We start from the raw sequence: 23,505 nt of genomic DNA, 5'->3' as shown, positions 1-23,505 counted from the left end.
TCTATGTTCTGTTGGTTTTTTTCCTTTTTGCAATATCTTAGTGCCTCTTTTTTCTCAGCCCTTTCAGTGCCTGTTCTGCCTCAAACTAATTTTTTCTGTAATGTTTAATAACTCTTTTTAATTTCAAGATACTTTTTATGACTGTCTATATTCATTCTGCCGCTTTTTTCTCTTAGTTATCTGTTTGTAAACTCCTGTGTATTTACACTCTCCATTCTTTCATTGCTGTCACTGAAGTAGTTTTCAAGAAGGCTTTTTAGAATCTTCCTCAATATAGCAATCACTAGGAGAAATCACAAGCTGACAGTGGGAGGACATAAAATACATATAAGGATAAATTAGAAGAATAATGTATCATAAACATTGGTTTGGCTTTGCAAAAATGGTACTTCCCTTTAGTCAGAACCACATAACTTGAACAACGTGGTGGATTCTTGCAGTCCTTAACTATGTGCCACTCCATGCATGTTACTGAACTGCTGTCTCATCATGAGTATGCTGATCCAGCATTGCATAGGTATGAGTAACACGAATACAGAATACATATATACAGGGAAAGAGACAGAGAATTCCCCAGACCTAGTCTACAATACCCAGCTTTGGCCCTCTTGCTGTGGAGATGTGGAGCAGACCAACTCCTGTTGACACTGGAGTCCCTAGTGAAGTGTGCTGCTGACCAGTTCTTGTGGGGCATTTTTAGGGCAGCCTGGGGAGCAGGCTGAGTGTTCCCCATGACAATATGTTTATCTGCTTGTAACAGGCTGTTACCTGCAGATGATCTGTTTTTATAGCCAGTAAATAAGTACTTCAGAGGGTCTCTGTTGGCTGAGATCTTTGCCAGTGTACTCATCCAGGACCATGCAAAGATACTAGAACAGTATTTTTATAATCTCGAAAATAGCCAGCTCCAGGATTACAGGAAATCCAAGACAGTGATAAATTTGTCCAGGAAATAAAGCCTTAGGGTTTACATTATATCTGTCATCATCCATGGGTCTGGTCTTCTTTAATCTTCTATCTATGTTACCTTCAGCTAAGTGTGTTCTCTTCCTCTGTTACCTCCAAGTTTTTTTCCAAGACTTCTTTTTTTCTGTCTCTCTTACTCAGAATGTATCTCTGAATTTTTTATCTCTTCTATGATGTGTTTTCTTCTCCTTCTACACTTTCTCTCATCATCATTTCGTTTCATTTCTCTCTTCCAAATGTTCCTTTTGTCTCTTTCTTTTCATATTTCTAGGGCTATTCTGGGGCCCAAAAAACTCATACGACTTTATATCCTCTTCTTTCATCCTTTAGCTTTCCTGTGGGCATCCCATATAACTGTTCTGTGATCTAGATGCCCTCTTTCCATCTCTTTTCTCCCTGCAGTCTCCCTAAATATGGGTTCTCTAAATCTGTAAAGCCCAGCATCTATCTTTGCATACTTACTAACAGGAATTGCTAACCACTGACAAAATGCTCCATCTGTGTGAAAGTGGGTGTCTCTGATTAATTTTAAAGATGGATTCTCTCAAGGTTTATCGACAGATCTGTCTGAGGAATTGGGGGAGCCACCTTTTAACCTGGAAGGTACAGTATTCCACAAAGGATATAAGTCTTCTTTAATGAAAGAAAAACTCTTTCCATAAAAGTAAAAATAAATTCCTGATAGCAAATTTTAGTGGCAACAGTCTACAGAATTTTCTGTAGTACAGGTGTAAGGGGAGGGGAAGATACTTGGGAAACAGTTATTGATAGAAATCCTTTTCTGCTAGAAGCTTGAAGGAAAACTTAATTCTTAAAAGCAAGACTCTCAGTTATGAAAATGTACCACAGCACTGTGCTCTAGGTCTGCAGGGCTCTCCAGTTCATAACCATTCTCTTGTCTTCTGTGCCCATTTTACAGTGCTAGCTTTCCATGATGTGACTTGCTAGTTCATAATTCATAAATGTGGCTCCAGTGCCCAGGTGCCAGCAGTGTTAGGGCAGTCTATGCTGGGAGGACAGGGTGGATAAGAAAGGATGGTTTTTATCTGAAGCTATTCTGAAAGACTGTACTCCTATGATCACTCTATGAGTTTTGTGCGACCACCTGGGGGCAGGATTAATTAAAAACCGAGAATGGTGTAATTAGGTGAATAATTCTGACACAGCCTTCCTTTTTTTTAAAGGCATGAGGAGAGATGGCATTTCATTGCAATGTGTAAATATTCTGTGTTTCTCTTATTTCTCAGTTATACTTTTAAGGGAACTCAGCACTGGTTGAAATTAATTGTAAAACCCATTTCTCTCCAAGGAAGCTGTTAAAGCAACGATGAGTGCTTTTGGAAATATATTCTTTGTCCCCCTTGTTTTATTTTAGCTGAATTAAAAAATCTAACCATTTTTCTCTCTGGTACATCTAAATTATAGACATATTCTAATAATATTTGTATAATTATATAAAGCTATATAAATATATAAATATAAAAATATGTAATCAGCAGAAACCCTTCAGGGTTGTAAGCATTCTTCCTACATATGAAAGTGAATCTATCTTGCGTTCCAACATAATTAGAAAAACAAAATAGAATTATTTATTAAAATCTTACAAATCTATTACTGTTCTGTAATTTTCCTCATCTTTGCTGTGGATGTATTTATAATTCCCTATTCTTTGGATTTGTCCTCCTTCCCTCACTTCCCTAAACCAGCTGATGAATGGATCGTGGCTAACCCAGAGCTGACAGACAAAACAAAGTTTACCATCAATGGCCTTCCAACTGGCTCGAAAATCCTTGTGAGAGTAAAAGCTGTGAATGCTGCTGGTGAAAGTGAGCCCAAGTACCACCCACAGCCTATTTTAGTCAAGGAAGTGATAGGTAAGATCCTGCTGCCTACACTTACCCACAAATACACTCTGTTTCCATACTAATACCTGGGGTTTTTTTAAAGCTAATACTTATTTGTTATTGGTAACTGGCGATATGGCCCTACAAATCCATCATGTGGTGGCTAGAAATCATGAAACCATCTTTAAAAAAAAAATCACAATTTTTTATAAGTTTTAAATGTTTCATTTCTGAGACTTTATTTCTCGATTTTTCAGGGCTTTATTTTCCACAGAACTTGAACTTGGTGGTGCTTTTTTTAAGTTGCTCTAAACTTTCCACCTAGTCCTACCATTGTAGAATTTGGTGTTAATAAAGCTAATGGTGTCCTGAATGCAACGCTGGGGGACCAAGAAATTTAAGACACCTCACTCATTAGTTGCTTCTGGGAATTTTAGACCACACTGTATCCTTTTTATACTGATGCACACCAGTGCTGCCTTGATTAGAAAGGAGGATAAGTGCTTAACACAAGCTTTTTTTTTATTCAGAACCTCCAAAGATTCGTCTACCAAGACACTTAAAACAAACCTATACTCGAAGAGTTGGAGAAACTGTGAATCTTGTTATTCCTTTCCAGGTAAGAACTAAAAACACTGACAGAAAAATTCTTTCTGACTTTTTTTTTTTGATACTTCTGCTTTTTAATTTATTTCTCTGTATCTTTGGCCAGTGAGCTAACTTAAGCACACGTGGAAGCACTCTGAAGTACAGAGGTGCTTGAAAGTTTTCAGTGTGATGTCTCAAACAAATTATGTTCTGCCAAGTAATGAATTGGGTAATTTTCTCAGATGGACTGATTGGTCATCTGTCATCCAAAGGACACTTATAAAACCTCACAGTAGACATTGCATGTGAGATAATTGTAGCACAATGCAAAGGGATTGCACTGGAAGCAGATAAATGTAGTTAGTAAGAGCGGAACTGTAGCATTTAATAACTTGCTTGTCATGGGTGGGGAAAAGTGAGGGGAAGAGTGGTCAGACTGCAGTTGTTAAATCCTTGAGATCACAGCTGTAATATGACTATTTCTAAAATAAGTAGCATGTTTTCCCACAGTATCGTGGTAACCTTCATTCCCATACCTTTTAAACAGCACCTGCCTCTCTCCTTGCGGGGTCCTAATTCTGAATAAAAGAATTATGTCAGAATTCATTCCTATTTCATGTCTGCACATTTTATGATACTGGGTGAGCATAACTCAGCTCCACAGAGGCTGTTAAAAGCCTCATAAAAGCTTGATCAGCAATACACTGCAAGATATATTTCTCTTGAGAAATTCATTAATTCAATATTTCATTAAATATTCTATGGTTATTCTCTAAGATAGGGTGTTCAAAATGGTGTGAGATTACCCTTTTCAGACAGCATCTGCAAACTGTTTGCATGTGGATAGCAAATCCCACGGCAAAGCAGGTGAAATTCACTATATTTTAAGTACCTATATTGGGTACTTAGACACAAAAAATGACACACAAAAGAGATCAATGCAGCCTTCCTAACAGCTATTACAATTTCTTTTGCAATGAAAGAAGAGAGTTTAGGATCCCTGGAGGCTGAATCTATTACTTTTCCTCTCTCACTGGCAGTGTAGAAAATGCAAGCATTTCCAGAGAGCGAAATATTTTGTTCTATATTTTCTCTGGGTTATTTTTCTCTCTTTCAGAAAACTGGAAATTATTTGTCAGGTTTAGCCAGAAAGATAATTGTCCAGCATAGCCAGAAACTGCAAATATTTTCAGTCTCCAGGGCAAAAAAAAAAAAAAAAAAAGAAAGAAAATTATATTTTAGGTAAATTGGTATGATTGCATGTTTAAATGGTGTATAATTTTAAAAATAATTCTGTTTCTTTCAGGACAGTTTTTATTTCCTGAAAAAAACGGGAAATAAACCTGTTTCCTTCTCTTCCCTTTTCTCTCCAAAAAAATCATACAAAAATTGTTTCCTGGCTCGTTGCAGGGAAAGCCAAGAGCAAAAGTATCGTGGGAGAAAAACGGTTCTCCGATCGACAAGAACGACATCAACATCCGCAACACGGAGAACGACACCATCATCTTCATCCGAAAGGCAGAACGGGGACACTCCGGGGAGTACGACATGAAAGTGGAGGTGGAGAACTTGGTGGACAAAGCTACAATAGATATTCAGATTGTTGGTATGTCTGGAGAAAGGGAAATAAATCCCGCTGCTCCAAGGCCACAGGAAAATGGGAATCCTAACATCTTCCTTGGCAGTGGTATCTCTCCATGCCCAGTCACTTGGCTGTAGATTTGTGGTCCCTCAGGAAACCTCTGGACACCGTAGCATTGTTGGAATGTCAGTCTCTTTTTTTCTCTGTTAAGCACCTCATGTTATGGTTTATCCAGGATGCAAGATTTTTCCTTTGGAGTGGTACCCATAGGCAGAAATGGTAGCAAATCCATAGTGAGTTTGTCACAAATGCAGTGTGGAAGAAATCCTAATTGCTGAAAATATATGATGGTAGGAAAGACAGGCAACAAAACAAATTTACTTTTTACAATCTATTTTTACAATCTATTCCTTTACATAATTAAGGAAACAAATTCCTTTACAAAACTGGCAGCACAACTTTAACTATTAAATTTATTGTAATTCTGACATGCCTTCACTTTGGAAAGTTTGATTTTGCAGCTATATCTTTCTTTTGACTTTTTTTTTTTTTTTTTTAAGAAAGAGAGAGAAATCAAACTAATAGGAAGATTCATGTGGGAAAAAGACAGAGAAGGCAAACTGTAGAATATGTCATATCTTCATTACAGATCGCCCAGGCCCACCAGAGGTTGTAACTATTGAGGATGTCTGGGGAGAGAATGTAAATTTATCATGGAAGCCACCAAAAGATGATGGCAATGCTGCCATTACTGGGTACACTATTCAAAAAGCAGATAAGAAGAGTATGGTAAGTAATAAAGAGATACTTAAAAGCTGGGTGTACTCATAAATTCTCCCTTTTAAAAACAAAAAGCATTACATGCTTAAAATGGTGTAGGTGGACAAAGCACTGATTTATCAGCATTCAAAAAAATCTCTAAAGGACTCTCTAAAAGCTCTAAAAATCTCTTCACTATAACTAAAGCCTAGAAATGGAAATATTTTCAAATTATTCCAAAGAGGAGGACTAAAAAAGGAAAGGATAGGTGGATTTGAGAGAAGAAATTCTGCATTTTTCCTTTGCCTCAGGAGAGAAAATAAAACCTTAAAACATTAATTCTGAATTCAGTAGGCTTCTGCCAGAACAAAAGTGTACCATTGCTGCTGTTTTCAAACCTGCAATGTCACACTGTGTAAGTCATTGCCACTCCTTACTACCCACAGCAAAATAGTACATAGGTAACTCCAGAACCACTCCAGAAAAAACCCACTGGATTTACAGATGAAAAGTGCAATGCAGAAATATTTATTCTTTTCATTAAACTAACAAAAATTTTACACTTTCTTAAAAGACAGAAATCAGATTCCCATTTAACATTTACTGCAAATTTAAACACTGGTAATCTAGGGCAATATTTTGGGAGCTGCTTTCTCCAGGAAAAGCTTTTGCTGTCCCCTCCTATCCCCCACATTAATATGTTGATCTCCTTCATGGTCTGATCAATTAATTCTTCCTATGCCACTATTTTCCTTCCCATCCTTTTTTTTTTTTTCTTTCTCTCTCTCTTGAGACTGTAGGAAGACATGGTCTCTGCTACAGTGACCAGAACAATGTCCCCTCTAAATTACTGTGACAAGGAGAAAGTGACAACAGCAAGCAGCATCTAGTGTTCAGTGTGCACCCTAGATTCACTAGAATCATTCAAGTCACTTTCCTCACAGTGGTGGTGCATTTTGCAATTCTGGCACAGCTGTTTTTTATACAAAAAACTGTTTTCCCAAAGGAATTTTGGCTCCTAAAGTTGACCAAATATTAATGCAAACTGTGGTACAGGGAACTCAGCACAAGTTCATCTTTAGAAAAGCAAGAAAACAATTTAGGGCAGAGTAAAGAAAAGCAAAATACATTGCTGTGTTCATATTGCACTTTAAATTAGTTGCATTCTTAGTGTTAACCTCTTTCATCTCAGACTGTTGTTTAGGTATTGTGTAATAGGACAGAATTCACACATCCTGTTACTGCTGCAAGACTAAAGCACTAAAACCCACTTGCCCATCTTGGCCTTTAGATATCAGGGGACCACAGCACAGAACTGCATTTCTCACAAACACTCAGCCTGCGATAGAGAGGGCAGATTGGTGCAGTGCCCTCTTGTGAGTGCCTATCGCTGCAGAACAGCACATGCTATTGCCTTCCCCACAGGAATGCAGTTTTGTTATCTGCAGCTGTACTTCCTCTGCCAGCAGTGTGGATAAGGAATGAGGGAGCCTGCCTTGCTCACACAACACAACCTTTGTGATACTGCAGTTCCTAAAATGAACCCTTCCAGCTGCCAGCATAACAATTCAGTAGGGTTCACTTTCCATCCTGCCTTCACTGCCCAGCAGTGAGCTCTGCAGTGCTGCTGCTACAAATCATTTCATTATTAATTGTTGTTAGCTGTATTCTCTTCAAAGGACCTACTCCCAGAAGCTTGATGATACTTCCAGTGGGTGCTGGGGGAGCTCACCCTGTGTGTCTGTGCCTTTCAGGAGTGGTTCACCGTGATCGAGCACTACCACCGCACCAGTGCCACCATCAACGAGCTGGTCATAGGCAACGAGTACTACTTCAGGGTCTTTGCTGAGAACATGTGTGGCCTCAGCGAGGATGCAACCATGACCAAAGAGAGTGCTTTGATTGCAAAGGATGGTTAGTTATTTATCCATGCCTCATCAGGGGGAAGGGGGTGCTCAGAGGCTGGAATGTGACTAGAGCTAAGGGCTGTATCTCTAAAGCATTCCGAGGGCCAAAGCCAGGTACAACAGTCAGGGCATTTCCTATTCAGACTTCTTGGTTTGTCCACATAGCTCACAGTCACTGCTTTTAGTCAGGAGTGGGACATTTCTCCCATGTTCTGACATCTTCTATGGTTTGGATCTCAGGCTCACATCACCACTGGCACACATGCATTGACAAGAGCCAGAAATGAATAAAGCAGCTGTTCTGTTAGAAGCAGTGGGTCACTGCCCTCCACTGGAGACTTGGCATCAGCTCTGCAGGCACTCCCTCCATTTCAGTCAGGATGCAATAGAAAAGCACAACCCCTGCTTCATATCTCCTGAGGGTGGGGTTGGGAAAATTCTGATTCTGCAGTCAAAAATCCTGACATTTCAGAAGATGGCAGTTGGAAATGGCACTGTGAGCTTCAAAACCACAAAACTTTCCTATGGAAAGAAAATTCTAAAAACAAACAGCTTACAGGAAGAAAACCAAAGCAGTTTGTCTGAAAGGAAGGAATACATGACTGCCATGATGCAGAGGACACACAACCTCTACAACCCACACAACCAGGCTGAAAGACTGTAGCCATGAACAAGAGAATGGCTCTAGGAGTTCTTTTTCAGCACTTGCCCTTCACATGAGAGCAAGTATCAGGCCTAAGCTGCACTCAAGTCAGTATGAGAGCTTGGATCAGCTTTCAGTGAGGCAAAGCTGCATAATGATACCTGTGCATAGGAATGTCTGTCTGTCTAGACACTTTAAATGCCAGCTGAGTGTGTGGCTGAAGAGGATTTGTTGGTGGTAATCTTCATTGCAGAGTGGGGATAAACTGGCAGTGAGAAAATACATTTTACTACCACATTTTCCTTGTTCAGACACTACATCCATTCAGGTATCTGTATTTTCAGTGTACTGTTTGAAGCAGAAAGATAAATGGATTTTCAGATACATAGAGATTTTTTAATCAGAACAAATGTAAAAAATAATTTGCAGCAGAGTGAAGAAGGCTTGCCAAAGACAGGCATCCTGCAGTACGCGGGTCAGGATTCATCCTTCTCTGTAGTGTGCAGGGCACGCAGACACAGACATGGAACAAACATGTATTGCTTTGTGCACCACCTGCACAGGAAACAAAGAGAAGCTCTCAGACACCAATGACCAAGGGCTATAATCACTGTGCAGACCCACCTTCAGCCTCCCCTACAAGTGCAGTTACTGGAGTCACATTAGTACCTAAAGCAGTGCAGATCAGAATTGACTCTGCAGCCATTTAATATGCTTGGGTGTTTAGCTGCCAGCCAATGCTCTTTTGATAAATGTTTAATTTTCACTTCATAGGTAAAGTCTACAAATACCCAGTTTACGATGACTTTGACTTCAGTGAGCGGCCGCTGTTCACTCAGCCCCTGGTGAACACGTTTGCTGTAGCTGGTTACAATGCCACCCTGAACTGCAGCGTCCGGGGCAACCCCAAGGTACGGCACAGCTCTGACAGCAGCGCTTAAAACACGAGAGTTTAACCTGACAATAAAAGTCAAATGCCACTTTTACCATTTAACTGATGAGCCAGGCTGAAGGCAAACAGACAGGTGTGGGTTCTAAAGAATGCAGAAATTAAGGAGCAGCTTACCTGCGCTACAGGCACGGTGATAGTTAATGCACAGCTAACTCAGTGAAGGGGCAGAACCTCAGGAAAAGGCTGGGCTTTGCTGGGAGTCTCACTGACAACAGCTGTACAGTTAATATACCAGTAAAAGTTGTTACTAAAATAAAGCCATAACTATTCTATAAAGAGCTAATTATTCTCAAAGTAAGCACATTGCAGGAATGCTCTGGGTGCCACGTTGTTTCTCAGACCCACAATATGTCTTGCGATTTCTTTTGAATTTTGTCTTTTTGAGATTTTTTTTCTGATGTGAGAAACTGAACTGGCCAAGTAAAATGAGAAATTTGGAATGTTGTTCACCCTTCACAGTTTCCAACTGTGCAAATTACTGTGGAAAAATATGTTTTTTTAATTGACTTATAGGAACTGGATGTCAAAAGCTAATGATCAGATGTTTGCTAATATTACATAGTCCTTGTATTGGTAACAGGCTTGTGCTTATGACTTAAATTAGGTGATAAGAGCTGCACTGAACAAAAAGTGCTAAAAATCAGATGTGTGATGCAGCCAATGCTTATCTTCAAGATTTACAGTTTCCTTTCCATCACTACTTCATCTATTTTTTATCATTTGTAGTTGACTCAGCTGTAACTGAACACCACAAAATAGGGGATAAAATATTTCAGTTCACAGGTTTGTGCATTTGGGCTTTCTTTTTTTGTCGTTGTCTGTGTTTGTTTCTTGGTTGGTATTTTTTACCACAGCCCAAAATAACCTGGATGAAAAACAAAGTGCTCATAATGAACGACCCAAGGTACCGGATGTTCAGCAACCAAGGTGTGTGTACCTTGGAGATCCGCAAACCCAGCCCCTACGATGGAGGCACTTACACCTGCCGAGCAGTCAATGAACTGGGAGAGGCAGAAGTGGACTGCAAACTGGAAGTAAGAGGTAAGGGCTTTAAAACTTTGCAAGCACCCTCTCTGCCTGAGCACTGTCTGCAGAGCTGAAAGGATGCAGGGCAAATGCAAAATTGAGTTCAACTTTCCTGGATTAAATCAATAGCTCTGATAGGACAAAATAATATTGGTTGATTTCTTTTGTTTTGTTTCCATTAATGAATAATTTTTATGAATTTCAGGTAGTTTAGAATTAACTGGGATACCATGAATGGCAACAGGACTTGGATAAGACAACTAATGAAAAATATTTGGACAATATTTTTCAGAAAATTACCTCCTAGGAAAAGACAGGGTCATAATTAGCTGGACTAATTCCCACCAAAGTTTCAACTGTGGAATAAACTAAGTGTTTCTCAAAAAATTCTTCTGAGGTTATAAGGGAAGCTGCCTAAAACCATCTGATAGGAAGTGTCAAACTAAGGAATTCAGAGGGAATTTAGGTGACATCAGTATGGCTTTCATTACATTACTTCCATCATGCTAATCTATAATGAAGACACTTAAATTTTTTATGGATTGCAATGTGTTTATTTTGCAGTTCAGTTTCCATTTTCTGTATTTTCTGATGTATCTTGTCCCACAGCTCAAATTTGCCAGCAAGAAGACATTTCAATAAATGTTTTGTCTATGTTAATTTGAACACTTAAATAATGTAATAAAAATATGCATAATGTATTTCTTAGTTTTTACTTTTTTGTTTTTAAGATACTGTCTTTAAAAGTCATTGTCCTCATCCTGGAAGATTGCTTTCCTTAATCACAAGAAAACTTTCTATTTCACAGCATAACAGAAGACCTCAACACCTGAGAAGGTTGCTTTGTCTATTCTTTTATACTGAAAAGCCAAGTTATGTTGCTAAGTGAACACAACAGCTGAAGCTTAGCGAACCAGGGTAGGCTCAGGGTTTGATCTAGGCAAATATAGCAAATTACTCTTAAACAGCCAGAGTACAAAGACATCATTACATCTTATTTCTCTCTCCTGTTGACTTACATGTTGATTTATCATCCTCTTAAGTTTCCCAGCCTATTTGTTCATTTAGGAGGGTTCCCCAGATGACTGCTCACCACGCTGATGCAGAGCAGAGACCTGCAGATTTCTGACTCACTGGAAAAGAATTGCAGTGTGTGTGTGTGTGTGTGTTTGTTTTCCTATGTACAGCTTTAAACTGGTTCAGCTTTATTCCAGCAAGTAACTATCAAGGTCTGGATTTGTAAGATGATGAGATAGAGCTGAATGTTGTCTGAATAAGACTAACAGGCTCAAGGCTCTGCTGCCTATCTGGTGAACATACGAGCTACGGTGCTATTACTACAGATAGTAGGTATGACTTACTAGTAAGTCGTGTTAGAGAGCTCTATGCCCTGCAAGAGTATTTATAGTAGCAAGCTATATTTCCTTCTTCTGGCTAGAATTACTTTTAGCTATCTATCTCTGACGTATTTGAGAAGTTAAATTTATTGTGCCTATATAAAATTGGCTCAGCCCCAAAAGTATCTGAACAGCCTAGGATTTCAGAGTGTGCATAATATTGGAACAACTGACTAGTTAGGAATATTCTGGTTATGAATACTATCAGCATGCTACAATGTTCTACATTTTTAGCCATTTTCTTACACTATTTTAGGTGTAAAGTTAACCTCCCTAGTTGTTGCTAAATGTAATGCTCATTTCCTGAAAACATTTTAGTGATACTTATAAGCACAATTAAAATAATAAAAACTTATTCTGTCCTCATAAGAGGTTTGTCATGTACTGGTGTTATTTCAGACATACAATCTTTTGTTCTTTGCTTTTAAGATTTGCTGAGTGAATTTAAAGTTAAGTGACCCACTCAGTACAACTGCACCTGTAGTGTCTTTTTTCTTTTTTTTAATGTATTTGTGCAAAAAGTCATGTAATAGATGACTCTTTCTCATCTATCCTGAAAGATAACAACATATGCAGAATCTCATTACAAAAAATACTGTATATATCTTTTGAGGTAGATCCCTAATTACAAGCACTAAAGAACTGATTCCTTATCAGCTTCACCGAGGTTGATGAAAAGAATTAGATAAGGTGTTGTGCTTCTTTTATCATTGAAAAAAACAGCTTTGGAGAACCTTTATCTTAGAAGTGAAATAAATGTTGGTGATCACTCTAATAATAGATTGGTGATAGCAAAGTTGCTGTATAAGAAATATTATTTTTAAAAGGTGTTAAGATCAACTGGGAAGAATTTCAAATGTGAATAAATACCACTATAAATATTCTAATTCTGCAGTGATCTATCATGGAGTAATTAATCCAGGAGAACCACTCAGCTTGGCGGGGGATAATCAGGTTTATAATGCGCGTACTCCTCTGAACATTCCATTTCATTCCCACCCTCTCTTTCCACATGCAAACGCATTTTCTGCATGCAAAGTGTGTATTTCTTTGCTTTTTTAGATTAAACTAGCTAGAGTCTCATGGCATACATTGTCTATGTCACATGAGCAAAGAAGGCCAAATTAATCAAGACAATATCCAATCATATGGGTAATTAATATCAGAATTATTAAGGTTTTAGACATATTTCATAAAAGTACATGTATCTATAAATTTATTTATTTAATTATCTATACATTTATTTGTTTAATTTATTCATTTAATGACTATGAATATGTTTGACAGCAACACTTGGATCTTTCCAGAAGAAAGAAATACGCATTTCAAAAAAAAAACAGCTCTCAGTTAGTTTGTAGAATTATTGAAAGACCAGAAGTATCATGAAGTCATTTGCTGCACTTAACAGATATTCTTTACAAAAGATCATTCTTTGGTAATAAACTAGTGCTCAGAATGATAATCCATGCCTGAGCTTAACCTAGTGATTTTAAAGATGAAATCTTGATTTAATTACTTACAAGCAGAAAATTTTACTTTGCTTACTTCATTTCTTCTGGAGCTTATTTTACATTCAAGTTCATTTGAGTTCAGAAATTTTGACTCTTTCTACAGAAATGTCTCTTTCCATGAAACCTTGCCCACATTCAGAATATTAACAGTGCAGTTTTAAAATGACAGTGATGCCCAGAAACTGGTCTGCAATATATTATGCATCCAGACTTACAATTTCAGTCCTAAAATACGTTTCGAGATCAGACTCAATACTGTTTCTGCAGCTTTTGAAGTATTGGACTATTTTTCTTAAAAGTTTACAATAGGCAGAAAGTTTCATGCTTTTATAGACATACATATAGATAAGTGTATATATATATGGGTTTTTAATAGATTTAATTAAAATGTTTAATTAAAGATAAGGGCTCCTACAGAGTAAATAGCATGCTCTAGTAATGTAAATGTGGATATATGACAAAGTACATACTTTAGTGCACAGATATATAATTAGTCTGTACTTGATTATTTTGCCTTACAGAGTTTCAACATATATATATATATGCTTCAGTGTTATGTGTGTGCCTTTTTTTCCCCTGGTGGAAAATACTATATGCATATATATATATATATATGTATATGTATGTTAGCTTCTTTGAAGCTACATTTGGAAACTTTTATCATAAACATAGTTTGGTTCCAATCTATACTTTAGACTAATTAGAGGTTTTTATAGTTACTTGTACCTATTAATCTAGCTTTTACATATTAATGATAGTTTTGAAGTGGAACTGGATCCCTACCTTTTACTCTTCATGTGCTTCTATTCCCATATATTTTACATGACTAAGGATTAAATTATCACCTTGACATAATTGTAATAATAATTTCACTCAATGTTTTCTCTCCACTTTTGTGTTTGCAATTAAATTGTTACTTCTCTTTCTCTCTCTCCCTTAGTTACACAGTAAGGATTTTTGAATGTATATTGTCATCTAAGGTAAGCTTTCATATGGCTCTTGCATATGAAGCTTATGTCTGTTTATAAGTCATACAATGTCTGCCTAGTATGGCATGATTTTCATTATGTCACTTAATGAAAATGTCTTTACAAGTTAGCAGCATGGTGTTTTTAAGGCATATAAATTGAGATTTTAGTAATTGCTCGTTACTTACAAATAATTCTTAGTGGTACAACCCATATATTCTAATGGTGCATGTTCCAATGGAATTTAACAGTGCATGGCTTAGCATGAATAACTAGCATGAATAAAATATAAGTAATAAAAAGAGCATTATGTATTTACAGAAAGTTATTTTTTGTAGGAATATGCCTCTACATAAACAAAATATTTATTCCAGCGTTAACTTTTTTAAAAATGAATGATTCATAGTACAACTTGCACTCCATGAGCTGAAAGAATGCCAAAAAGCTGAAAGAATGCCAAAAAGCATGCTTTTTTTTTTCTTTTTTTGTCTGTATTGCGCATCTTCCTAAGGTTGGGAGCAAACTGTTCTGCAACAATGGTGACATTAAATGAGACAGCACAGTCTCATAATCGCTAGTAACTAATAGCATTTTAATTGAATAATCCTTGTGTTAATAAAGGTTAGAAATTCTTAAAAATCTGTACTTTGCATAAATGTTGTACTAAGTATCAGCTCAATTGCATTTAGCTGAAGCAGTAAGAAAGTGTTCTCTTCACCCTGGCAATGTAATTTTGCTTTAAAGCTTTTGGTGTGTTCCAGAAAAGCTCAGAAGGTAAGTGCACCTGTCAGTGGATGGTTTGCAACTTGCAGAACACAATATTCATGCAGATTTGTAAAAGGAATAGTAATGGTATATTTCTTAAAGCAATTTACACCCTTTGTCTGGAGAAAGGGCTGATTCTAAAGTCTTTAGCAAAATATTTATCTTTTTCCCACTGTTTCTTCCAAACATCATTTGATTTCAATGAAACTAGCAGAAATAGTAGTTTCTATGGCTTTTATTTCAGTGATGTGAGGCATCCACAACCTCTATGGGCAATGTGTGCCAGGGCCCCACCACCTTCACAGTAAAGAATGTCATCTTTATATCTAATCTGCACCCACCCTCTTCCAGTTTGAAGCCACCTCCCCTTTTCCTATCACAACAGGCCCTTGTAAAAAGTGCTTCTCCAGCTCTCTTGTAAGTTCCCTTTAGGTACTGGAAGGTGCTCTGAGGTCTCCCTGGAACCTTCCCTTCCCCAGGCTGAACAACCTGGGGGTTGTCCACTTCAAAAGTGAACTTTTGAAGTGAATTTAAAAGCAATTCCAAAATGATTCCTCAGACTTCCCCAGCAGATGAAAATTTCAGCTTTTATCACCTTTATCTCTGGAGACTGCACCTGAAATCCTGGCTTTTTTATTATTCTTTCATGTATGTCATCCCACTTGTTACTTTCAATCAATGTGGTAAATATTTTGCTAAATACCTAGAAACCATTTTAAGACCCATAACTAGAATAAATTGAATATCTCTGCATGTTTTCCACAACTCATCCTGGTCAGTGTTTCTACTCTGTTCCCCCTGCACTGACTTCCATCTCTGACCATACTCCACCCAGCGCGATGGAAAGTCAGGAGAGTTATTTGAAGTGAAGCTTATTGTGAACTATTGCATGTAGTGAGATAAATGACTGAATATATGATACCCTAGCAATGAAATTCACCCTGCACAAGAGGACAGGAAAGGTCTGTATAGTACCAATTAAATAATGGTCAGATGTCATACTGGACTTTTGAGCAGGGCTGAATTTTACCACACCTCAAAGTATGTAATAGGGACTGACTAAAACTTGTCACTTATGCCAGAGAATAAAGGTGCAAAGCTGTTGCTCCAGGGACCTTCAGCCTGAATATTACCTGCTTTCCTTTTTTGTAGGTGGGCTTTCATTCTTCAAGCTATTAATGGATGGAGTGCCTCCGCATATCATTGACTCGTATATGCGTGAAGTGCAGGCAGACAAAACCGAAGGGAAGTGAGACTCCGTCCACAGTGCTTCCTCCCACTGCACTGGAAGTTGGTAGCAGAATAACATTTTAGTTCTTGCAATGACAGAAAAACATGTGCAGTGGGGGATCTTACGACTTTTTTTTCCCCCTAATTGTCCTTTTGTTTTCCCTACCTGCTCTTACTGAAAAGAAAGAATACGCATGGATTGCTTTGAGGTTGAAATGAACTGAAGACAACACACGTTTTGTAATGTTCAGCTTTATTTTCTGTTTGATATCGTGTTCTGTTTTTTAATGAGGAAAGAGGGGAAGCTGTGTGACAAGCATAAGGAGGCAGTCAGTCTGTACTCAGTGGTACAAAACATATCTTCCTCACACTGGAAATACATGGATTAGCCCATAGATGTGCAATAAGATCCTTGGAATACATACCTCTGATAATGTATCTTATTCACCTGAGAATTGTTTAACAGAATATGGTTTCACTATAATGTAACTAATGCATATGTAATTAATGATCATTTAAGCTGAACATATCTTCCTATAGAAGTTTTGATTTCCTAAATCTGACCCATCGGTCTCTCAACTTAACTGGAATTGTTTTATTTAATGTACAATAAACATGAAGTGTTTAAGATGTATTAAGTTCTTGTTTACTTTTTTTCTGTCTCATTTTACCACATTTCTTTTCACTTTATTTCCACCTACAATAAAGCAGGAACTTGTGCCCACCACATAGAGTGGGAAACAGTATCAGCAGTCACCCACCACATTGGGCTTACACCTTAAGATACATGACACAGAATGTGAGTGGAGATAAATGCTACAGATACATTCAATTTTTAATCTATGTGTTTTCAATATTTTAAATGTGATAAATGTCAACCACAATGGCTCCCACTGTTCTGGATCCACTCCCCTTCCCCTGTAATTCATGGAGCTCTTGTAGCTATCACATCAGAAAAGGGACTCAGACCTAGCAGTGGTGAGTTCACTGAGCGTGGCAAAAGTGCCTGAGAAGGTAGAGTGGCTACATTTCTTCTCCAACTCCAGCATCATTAACCTCCAAGTTCTTTCTCTCTCTCTCTCTCTTCAAGGAGAGGGGACAATTGTCCCTCAGTCTCCAGAAAACCCTGAAGCATGTGAGACACAAGGTCACACATACTTTGGCCAGGTTGTCAGTTCCCTATTGCCCTGTCATTTATTTACCAGTTCTCACTCTGGCTGTACAGATAGGGCAGGTTATCTGTTTACTGGCTAATGGCTGATCTCCAATTAGGGTTTATAAAGATAAAGGCCTACTTAGACCAGTAGTACATCACAAGATGTTTATTTGATGTCAGTGCATTTTCAAACATTCAGCAGTCAGTAATTATGCAATAATAAAAGAATGTGTAACTCTGAACTGCCACAGCTGAAGTGTTTTTACAGTTGTGCTCCCACTTTTTTGCTTTGGGGATCTGAGTGCATTTTCTCATGTTGTTCTGTGAATCTTACTCTCAGAGATTAGATAGATAGATAGATAGATAGATAGATAGATAGATAGATAGATAGATAGATAGATAGATAGATAGATAGATAGATAGTTTTTCTTTTCTCCCTTCTTTTTAGCTTTGTGATTTCTTCTGTAGTGCTATCTGTGCAGGGAAGCAATTCTGCATTCCCAGTGATCCTGGACATGCCCCCACACCCCACCTGCATTTCACCCTGTTCCTGCCAAACTCAATCCTCTCCTACACATTCATTCACATCTACACATTAAAGAAAGCAACACATCTACTAGGAAGAGAATTTCATACAGGATTAATAATTTCTGTTTATTTTGTATCTCCCCAGTGAATTGAGATTCCCTCCATCTATTTTGAAGCACAGAAAGCTGCAGAACAAGGTCAGTTTGATTAAATGCCATGGAGGTTTAAGCATTCAAGCACATGGCCCTCATTTAAAGCCGTATCAGCCTGTTATGGTCAGCACCAAAAGCTAGTTGTTGGGAGTTTGTGCTTGTCGGTAAGAGTAAGAGGCACACAGCCATCTGCACTTTGTATGAATAATGTTTACAGCTTCAAGCTCACGTTTATCTGCCTCCTCAGTCCCGATATCCCACACATAATAACCTGGAAGCCAGCACAACCTCAGCTTCTGCGGGCTCTCCGTGGATGGAATTAGCTACTCTAATTTCTCCCAGATGCCAGCGTTGTTAAACGACAAGCTGAACTAAGCTCCTTTTCCCTGTGTGAACAGTAAGCTCTGTACTCAGATGCCCCCAATTCCTCCCCCACCGCGCTGCCCAGCGTTTGCCACTGCTTGTCCCTGGGGCTGGGGATGCACCACGCTGGCAGGAAGGGCATCAGGCCGTGGGTAGGGCATTAATGTGCTCTAAATTCAGACTGCACCGAGCAGCCACCACGCTGGATTAAGAGTTAACCGACTGTCAGAGAAATGACTGGAAGGCGTGGGGCAGGGTGGGGATTTCTAGTGATTTAAAACATGCCCTAGAACCTTATCTAGAGAATGATAGAAGGAAAAGCTTTGATTTATGACAATTTGCTCTATGGGATTCTCCAGGGGTGGTGTTTGGTGGATGTAATAGTGACCAAACCCACAGAGTTAGGAAAATGCTAATGAAATCTGCAATTAATACCAGTTTAGGAAAACAAAGAGGTACCAAAGACAGCAACTGCAGGAAAAGAAACTTAGAAGGAATAGAAGCTGGAGAAGATCATGCTGTAGAAGATGTGACACAATGCTCCAAAGAAATTTCTCCAAAGTCACAGGGATTTCCAGGTAATTAGTGAACCTGAAATAGTCCTAGAAGTAACAGAGGACAGCAAATACATGTAAACACACATAGATAGACACACAAAGATTAATCAAAATTACTTTATATTTTTTTCATTTATTTTTAAGGAAGCCAGAGGAAAATAGTTGGTCTTCTTTTGGCTTCTATTTGGGTTTTTTTTTTTGCAGATGGAAGGTTATTTGGCATATAAATGTAGAAATACAGCTCTGTTCTCAAATTGGTATATGTGGAGATTGATAGAGGCACTGCAGTTACCCATTTGCATTGAAAGGGCACAGCTACTGCCAGCACATTTTTCCCTTACTGAAAACAATCTCACAAATATAAAGGAGAGAAAGAAAAAAGAGACAAGTAATTTTTAAAATATTATTTAAACCAGGATATACTGTTAATTAGGTCTTTATGGAGAGTCAAATTTTAAAAAGTATTCCTTTTATAAGAAATATTTCAAGTTTCTTGAACTTTCTTTTAGAAGGAAAAATAAAAGTGTAATATTGGTACCTTTTAAAGACCATTGTGAAGGGACAAGGGTCCCTTTATGAAAGTCTTTTGTTGCATTTTGAGATTCTGGAGCAAAAGGCATTCTAATTTAAGCACAGTGTACTTACTCTCACTTGACTTTCATGTCCTGCTTTCCTGACTGACAAGTAAAGCTGCTGCTTTGGAAGCAAAACTGTATCCTGAATGCTGAGGAAGCTCTGGAAGACTAAACACACTGGACTTAAAATTCTGTGTTCTCTAAATCTATGCTTTGTTGCTGAATACTTTTAAAATAAAAAAAAAAAAAAAAACCTTCCCCAAGCCCAGTGATAAATTCAGTAAGGAATCTGTTTCTTCCTTTAATGTGGTCCTTGCTTCTTATGCCAATTATTTTCCCCTCCACTTCTTTTCCTAGTTCCTCTTTTTTTCTTCCAGGTATCCAAAGAACATGAGCAATCTCTCCATAAATACAAGTTCTATTATGCTCATTGACCACAATGATGCACAGGATATTAAACTAAACAGAGTTTTACTTTCTTCCAAATGTTGTGATTCCAGTGGACTGGGGATCTGACTGGCTGTGAATCTGTCAGATTTCCCTTTTGCCATTCTCTAGCTGGCTGTAACTGAACCTTTCTTTACTATATTATATGTTACCTTCTTTTTTCCTAGCAGTTCCTATCCCCTCTGCTTTGGCCTCTAATGACCACTGCTGCATCATACTGTTTTTAGTGATCTGTAAATTAAATCAGCTGATGAATGACATAGCACTTGGAATGTACATAGCACATTGTGGGATTTGGAAACCACCATTTAACAAGTGTCAAGCACCCCTGACTCTTGCAGTAGAGAAACCTACTCAAACACATAATACCTTTATCAGCTGAAGTGGATCAGCTCCCTTTGAATAACAGGAAGCGGCTCTGTCCAGGAAATTGTAGTATCTGGACAGAAAGCTGCACCCTTTGGCTCACAGTGGAGCAACTTAAAAAAAAAGAATTTCCAATACGAAGAAGATGCCATTGCAGGTTGTATTTTTCACTTTCTACTTCAGCTACACAGCTTTTCCTTGGCCTCACTCAGAAACCACACACCTTCCCAGAAATTCAGGGATACATCTAAAATCCTTCACATGACCAATTCAAATAATTCGATGTACCACGATTTCTTTAAAGGCGCAGTTGTTCTGAAGCACCCTCTCCAAGCAAGGCAAGGAGGCGAAGTAAGTCCTGTGTAACACCGTGTGCAGGTGCTCCGGAGACCAGAACTGCCCAGGCAACGGGTCTCCTCCGGGTTGTGGAGGGATCCTTGGGTGACAGCGTGGGGTCACCTCCCTGCAGGCACGGCTGCCCCGTCCTACTGGCAGCAGGGAGGTCACCTGCTGCTCAAACCCCGCCTTTATGTTTTGCTTCAGCAAAAATCCTTCTGGCCACCTGCTGCGTGCACCCCCGCTGCGGCCACTACCTGCGTGATGAAACTTGCGATAGGGCAATCAGCCGAACAAGGCAAATCCCGGCTGCGAGCGGCACTCACTCACCCCGCGGAGACGAGAGGTGCGCGCTCGGCCGCAGCTCCCCGGGCCAGCCCCGGCCCCGACCGCCCGCGGCCTGCGGAGGCGGCGGGACGGGCCCTGCCGGGCTCACCCCTGCCACGACCGAGGGCTTCCCCAACCAGGGCACCCCCAACCCCTCACGGCGAGGCGGGGCCGGAGGAGCCGTGCCCGCTAAGGGGCTGGGGCCGGGAGGGTGTCGTGTATTCGGGGCGAAGGAGCCAAAGCCGGGTCGGGGGCGAGGGCGTTCACCGCGCGTTGGCCGAGGCGGGGGCGGCCGTTCCCCTCCGCCCAAGCCGCTGTTGGGCGTCGGCCTCTTCCGCCGCTGCCCCCGGCTCGGCTCAGCCCCGCCCCGGGCGGCGGCGGCGGCTCCTTGACCCCGGTGCTGTCCGTCCCGGTGGTGCGGGCATGGTCGTGTCCTGGGCGCTGCCCGCGCCCCTCAGCCCGGCGCAGCTGAAGCGCCTGGAGGAGCACCGCTACAGCGCGGCCGGGCACTCGCTGCTGGAGCCGTGGCTGCAGCCCTACTGGTGCTGGCTGGTGGAGCAGGTCCCGCGGGGGCTGGCGCCCAACGCCATCACCATGGGCGGCCTCCTGCTGAACTGCCTGACGGTGCTGCCGCTCATCGCCTGCTGCCCCAGCGCCACCGAGCAGGTACCGCCCGACGTGGCTGGAGCCGCGTTGAGCCGGGCTCGGGGGCCGCGGCTCGGCCCCGCCGGTGCCTCCTGACGGTGCCCGGAGCCGGGGGGGCCGCGCCCGCCGCCGGAGCGCTGCCCTGTCACTTCGGGCTCCGCCGCAGCGACACGCTGAGTGACCCATCCCCTGACAGCGCTGCGGGCTTGTCCTGAGAAATCGAGGGGGCGGTGACGCGCGGCTCGCCCTTTGGGGCAGCAGGGGTCCGGCTGCAGACGGGTGTTAAGGCTGGAATGCCAAAGTGCTGCAGGGATCACGTGGAAGGACGAGGTTCACCGGAGGAGCTGCGGCCCTTCGCTGCCCGGAGGGCCCCGCGGGGCCGGGGCTTGGTGTGCTGGGCACTTGGCCTGCGCTGCTCGCCGTGGTGCGAAGGGCACAGCCGGGCTCACCTGGGGCGGGGGACCCCCGCCTCCCCCACCGCCCATGCCGCGCTCCGTGTGCGTACCTCTGGCTGGGAAGGGAATGTCACCCTCCTCAGGAGTGTGGCTGTCACACAGGGGCCGTGAACGTAGGAAACAGCAGCTGGTCATGATAGAGGGTGCGGGATGTGCCCAGGAGGGCAGGGCTGGGCCACGAGGCACGGCTGATGCCACCTCGGCATCAGAGCTGCGGATGTGTTAGCTGACAGTAGCTCAAATGTTTCCCGTCCTTGTGTGGGAAAGATTTAATTGCTTTAATTTCTGGAGGGAAAGCAGGCTTGTTAACGTGGGCTGGTGCTGCTCTCACTTGAACTGCAGTGCCTGCAGTTTCTCAGTCAATTTCAGGAGCTCTATCAGAACTTCCCAGCCTGTTGCAAGTTTCCCATTGCAGAGTCTTTATGGTAGTTAGGGTAGGAAATAGCAGGGGGAAATTGCTTTATGTGGGTAAAATACCTTGAAAGGTGGCCGTTGTTTTTCTTGTGTTCTGATGGGCTTAAATTCTAACAGCAGAGGTCGGCAGTTGGCTGGGGCTTTTTTAATACCATAGCTTTACCCTGATGAGTGTTCTTGTCAGAAAAACATTTCTTTTTCTCTAGTTGCTTTGCCTTTTGGGTTAGCAGAGTTATTTGTGGCAGACATAGCAGGAAACTGATCCAGATCGAAATGATCTTTGGTTTGGTCTCACCCTAATCGCTCCCCTGATACACATCACCAGGTAGAGGCACTCAGGCATTGCAGGCAGTAGAAGGGAAGACAGAGATGACAGTGAATGGTTGGAAACTACAGATGGGCTTCTAGTCACACTTTCAGAATTAAAATGCCTGTGTACTGCTACCTTTAGCTTGGTTTTGTGATGAAAGTATCAGTTGTGCCAGCTATGTGCCTGAATGCTCATTTTAGCTTTTTCTCTTTGCTATTCAAAACTAAAAGCAGAAAGTAAATTTTACTTGTTATTTTTCCCTTGTGGACTCTGGTACAAAAGAAATGAAGTTGTGTTGCAGATATCCAGAATTATTCCTTCCAGGAAAACTTTAATTTATTTTTTTAAATGTCTTTATTTAACTGTCTTTGTTTTTGTTTTTATTAATAGTGGAAGCTAGATTTTATAAGATCCTACAGTTTGGACTATACTTTCATGTTCAGATATCAGTGTATCCTTTATAAATATGCAGCGTGGACCCAGCCTTATCCTCTTGATTTGTTTGTTGCCTATACTCTGTGAGAATAGCCCTGATTGTATCTTGCTGCATCACTTAGAAGCATCATTCTCTCTCCAGCTTGTTTAATGACTCAGCTTGTCTTCCGCCTAAGTTGAGGTCATGTTTCTGGATGGCTTTTTGAAGAAGCACTAACAGGTGCTGCATGCACTTCTGTAATACCTACTTTGTAGTTTTGCCTGGAATGTGTAGGCTGGAAAAGATAGGTGGAGCTGAAAA

The 23,505-nt window shown here is 40.6% G+C and overlaps 2 protein-coding genes across 7 annotated transcripts in view; both read left to right on the top strand.

Moving 5' to 3' along the window:
* The window catches only part of MYBPC1 (myosin binding protein C1), a 69,915-nt gene extending 53,143 nt beyond the window's left edge, over positions 1-16,772 (top strand). For 3 of the 5 annotated variants that reach the window (XM_015627478.1, XM_019006650.1, XM_015627476.1), the window contains 11 exons: positions 1,501-1,569; positions 2,673-2,840; positions 3,341-3,429; positions 4,809-5,004; positions 5,630-5,769; positions 7,494-7,653; positions 9,064-9,200; positions 10,096-10,282; positions 12,560-12,618; positions 14,116-14,155; positions 16,061-16,772. In XM_015627478.1, the coding sequence (XP_015482964.1) occupies positions 1,501-1,569; positions 2,673-2,840; positions 3,341-3,429; positions 4,809-5,004; positions 5,630-5,769; positions 7,494-7,653; positions 9,064-9,200; positions 10,096-10,282; positions 12,560-12,618; positions 14,116-14,136 (1,226 nt within the window). In that variant the 3' untranslated portion in view covers positions 14,137-14,155; positions 16,061-16,772. The remainder of the gene's footprint in view (positions 1-1,500; positions 1,570-2,672; positions 2,841-3,340; positions 3,430-4,808; positions 5,005-5,629; positions 5,770-7,493; positions 7,654-9,063; positions 9,201-10,095; positions 10,283-12,559; positions 12,619-14,115; positions 14,156-16,060) is intronic. The other 2 variants (XM_019006651.1, XM_019006649.1) reach the window with 2 other exon arrangements.
* A 4,534-nt stretch (positions 16,773-21,306) lies between these two features.
* The window catches only part of CHPT1 (choline phosphotransferase 1), a 20,957-nt gene continuing 18,758 nt past the window's right edge, over positions 21,307-23,505 (top strand). For both annotated transcript variants that reach the window (XM_015627480.3, XM_015627483.3), the window contains exon 1: positions 21,307-21,611. In XM_015627480.3, coding sequence (XP_015482966.1) covers positions 21,369-21,611 — 243 coding nt within the window. In that variant the 5' untranslated portion in view covers positions 21,307-21,368. The remainder of the gene's footprint in view (positions 21,612-23,505) is intronic.

The sequence above is a fragment of the Parus major genome, chromosome 1A (genome assembly GCF_001522545.3).
Source record: "Parus major isolate Abel chromosome 1A, Parus_major1.1, whole genome shotgun sequence".
Classification (NCBI taxonomy): domain Eukaryota; kingdom Metazoa; phylum Chordata; class Aves; order Passeriformes; family Paridae; genus Parus; species Parus major.
The sequence above is the reverse complement of the archived record's forward strand: the minus strand, read 5'-3'. Positions and strand labels throughout refer to the sequence as shown.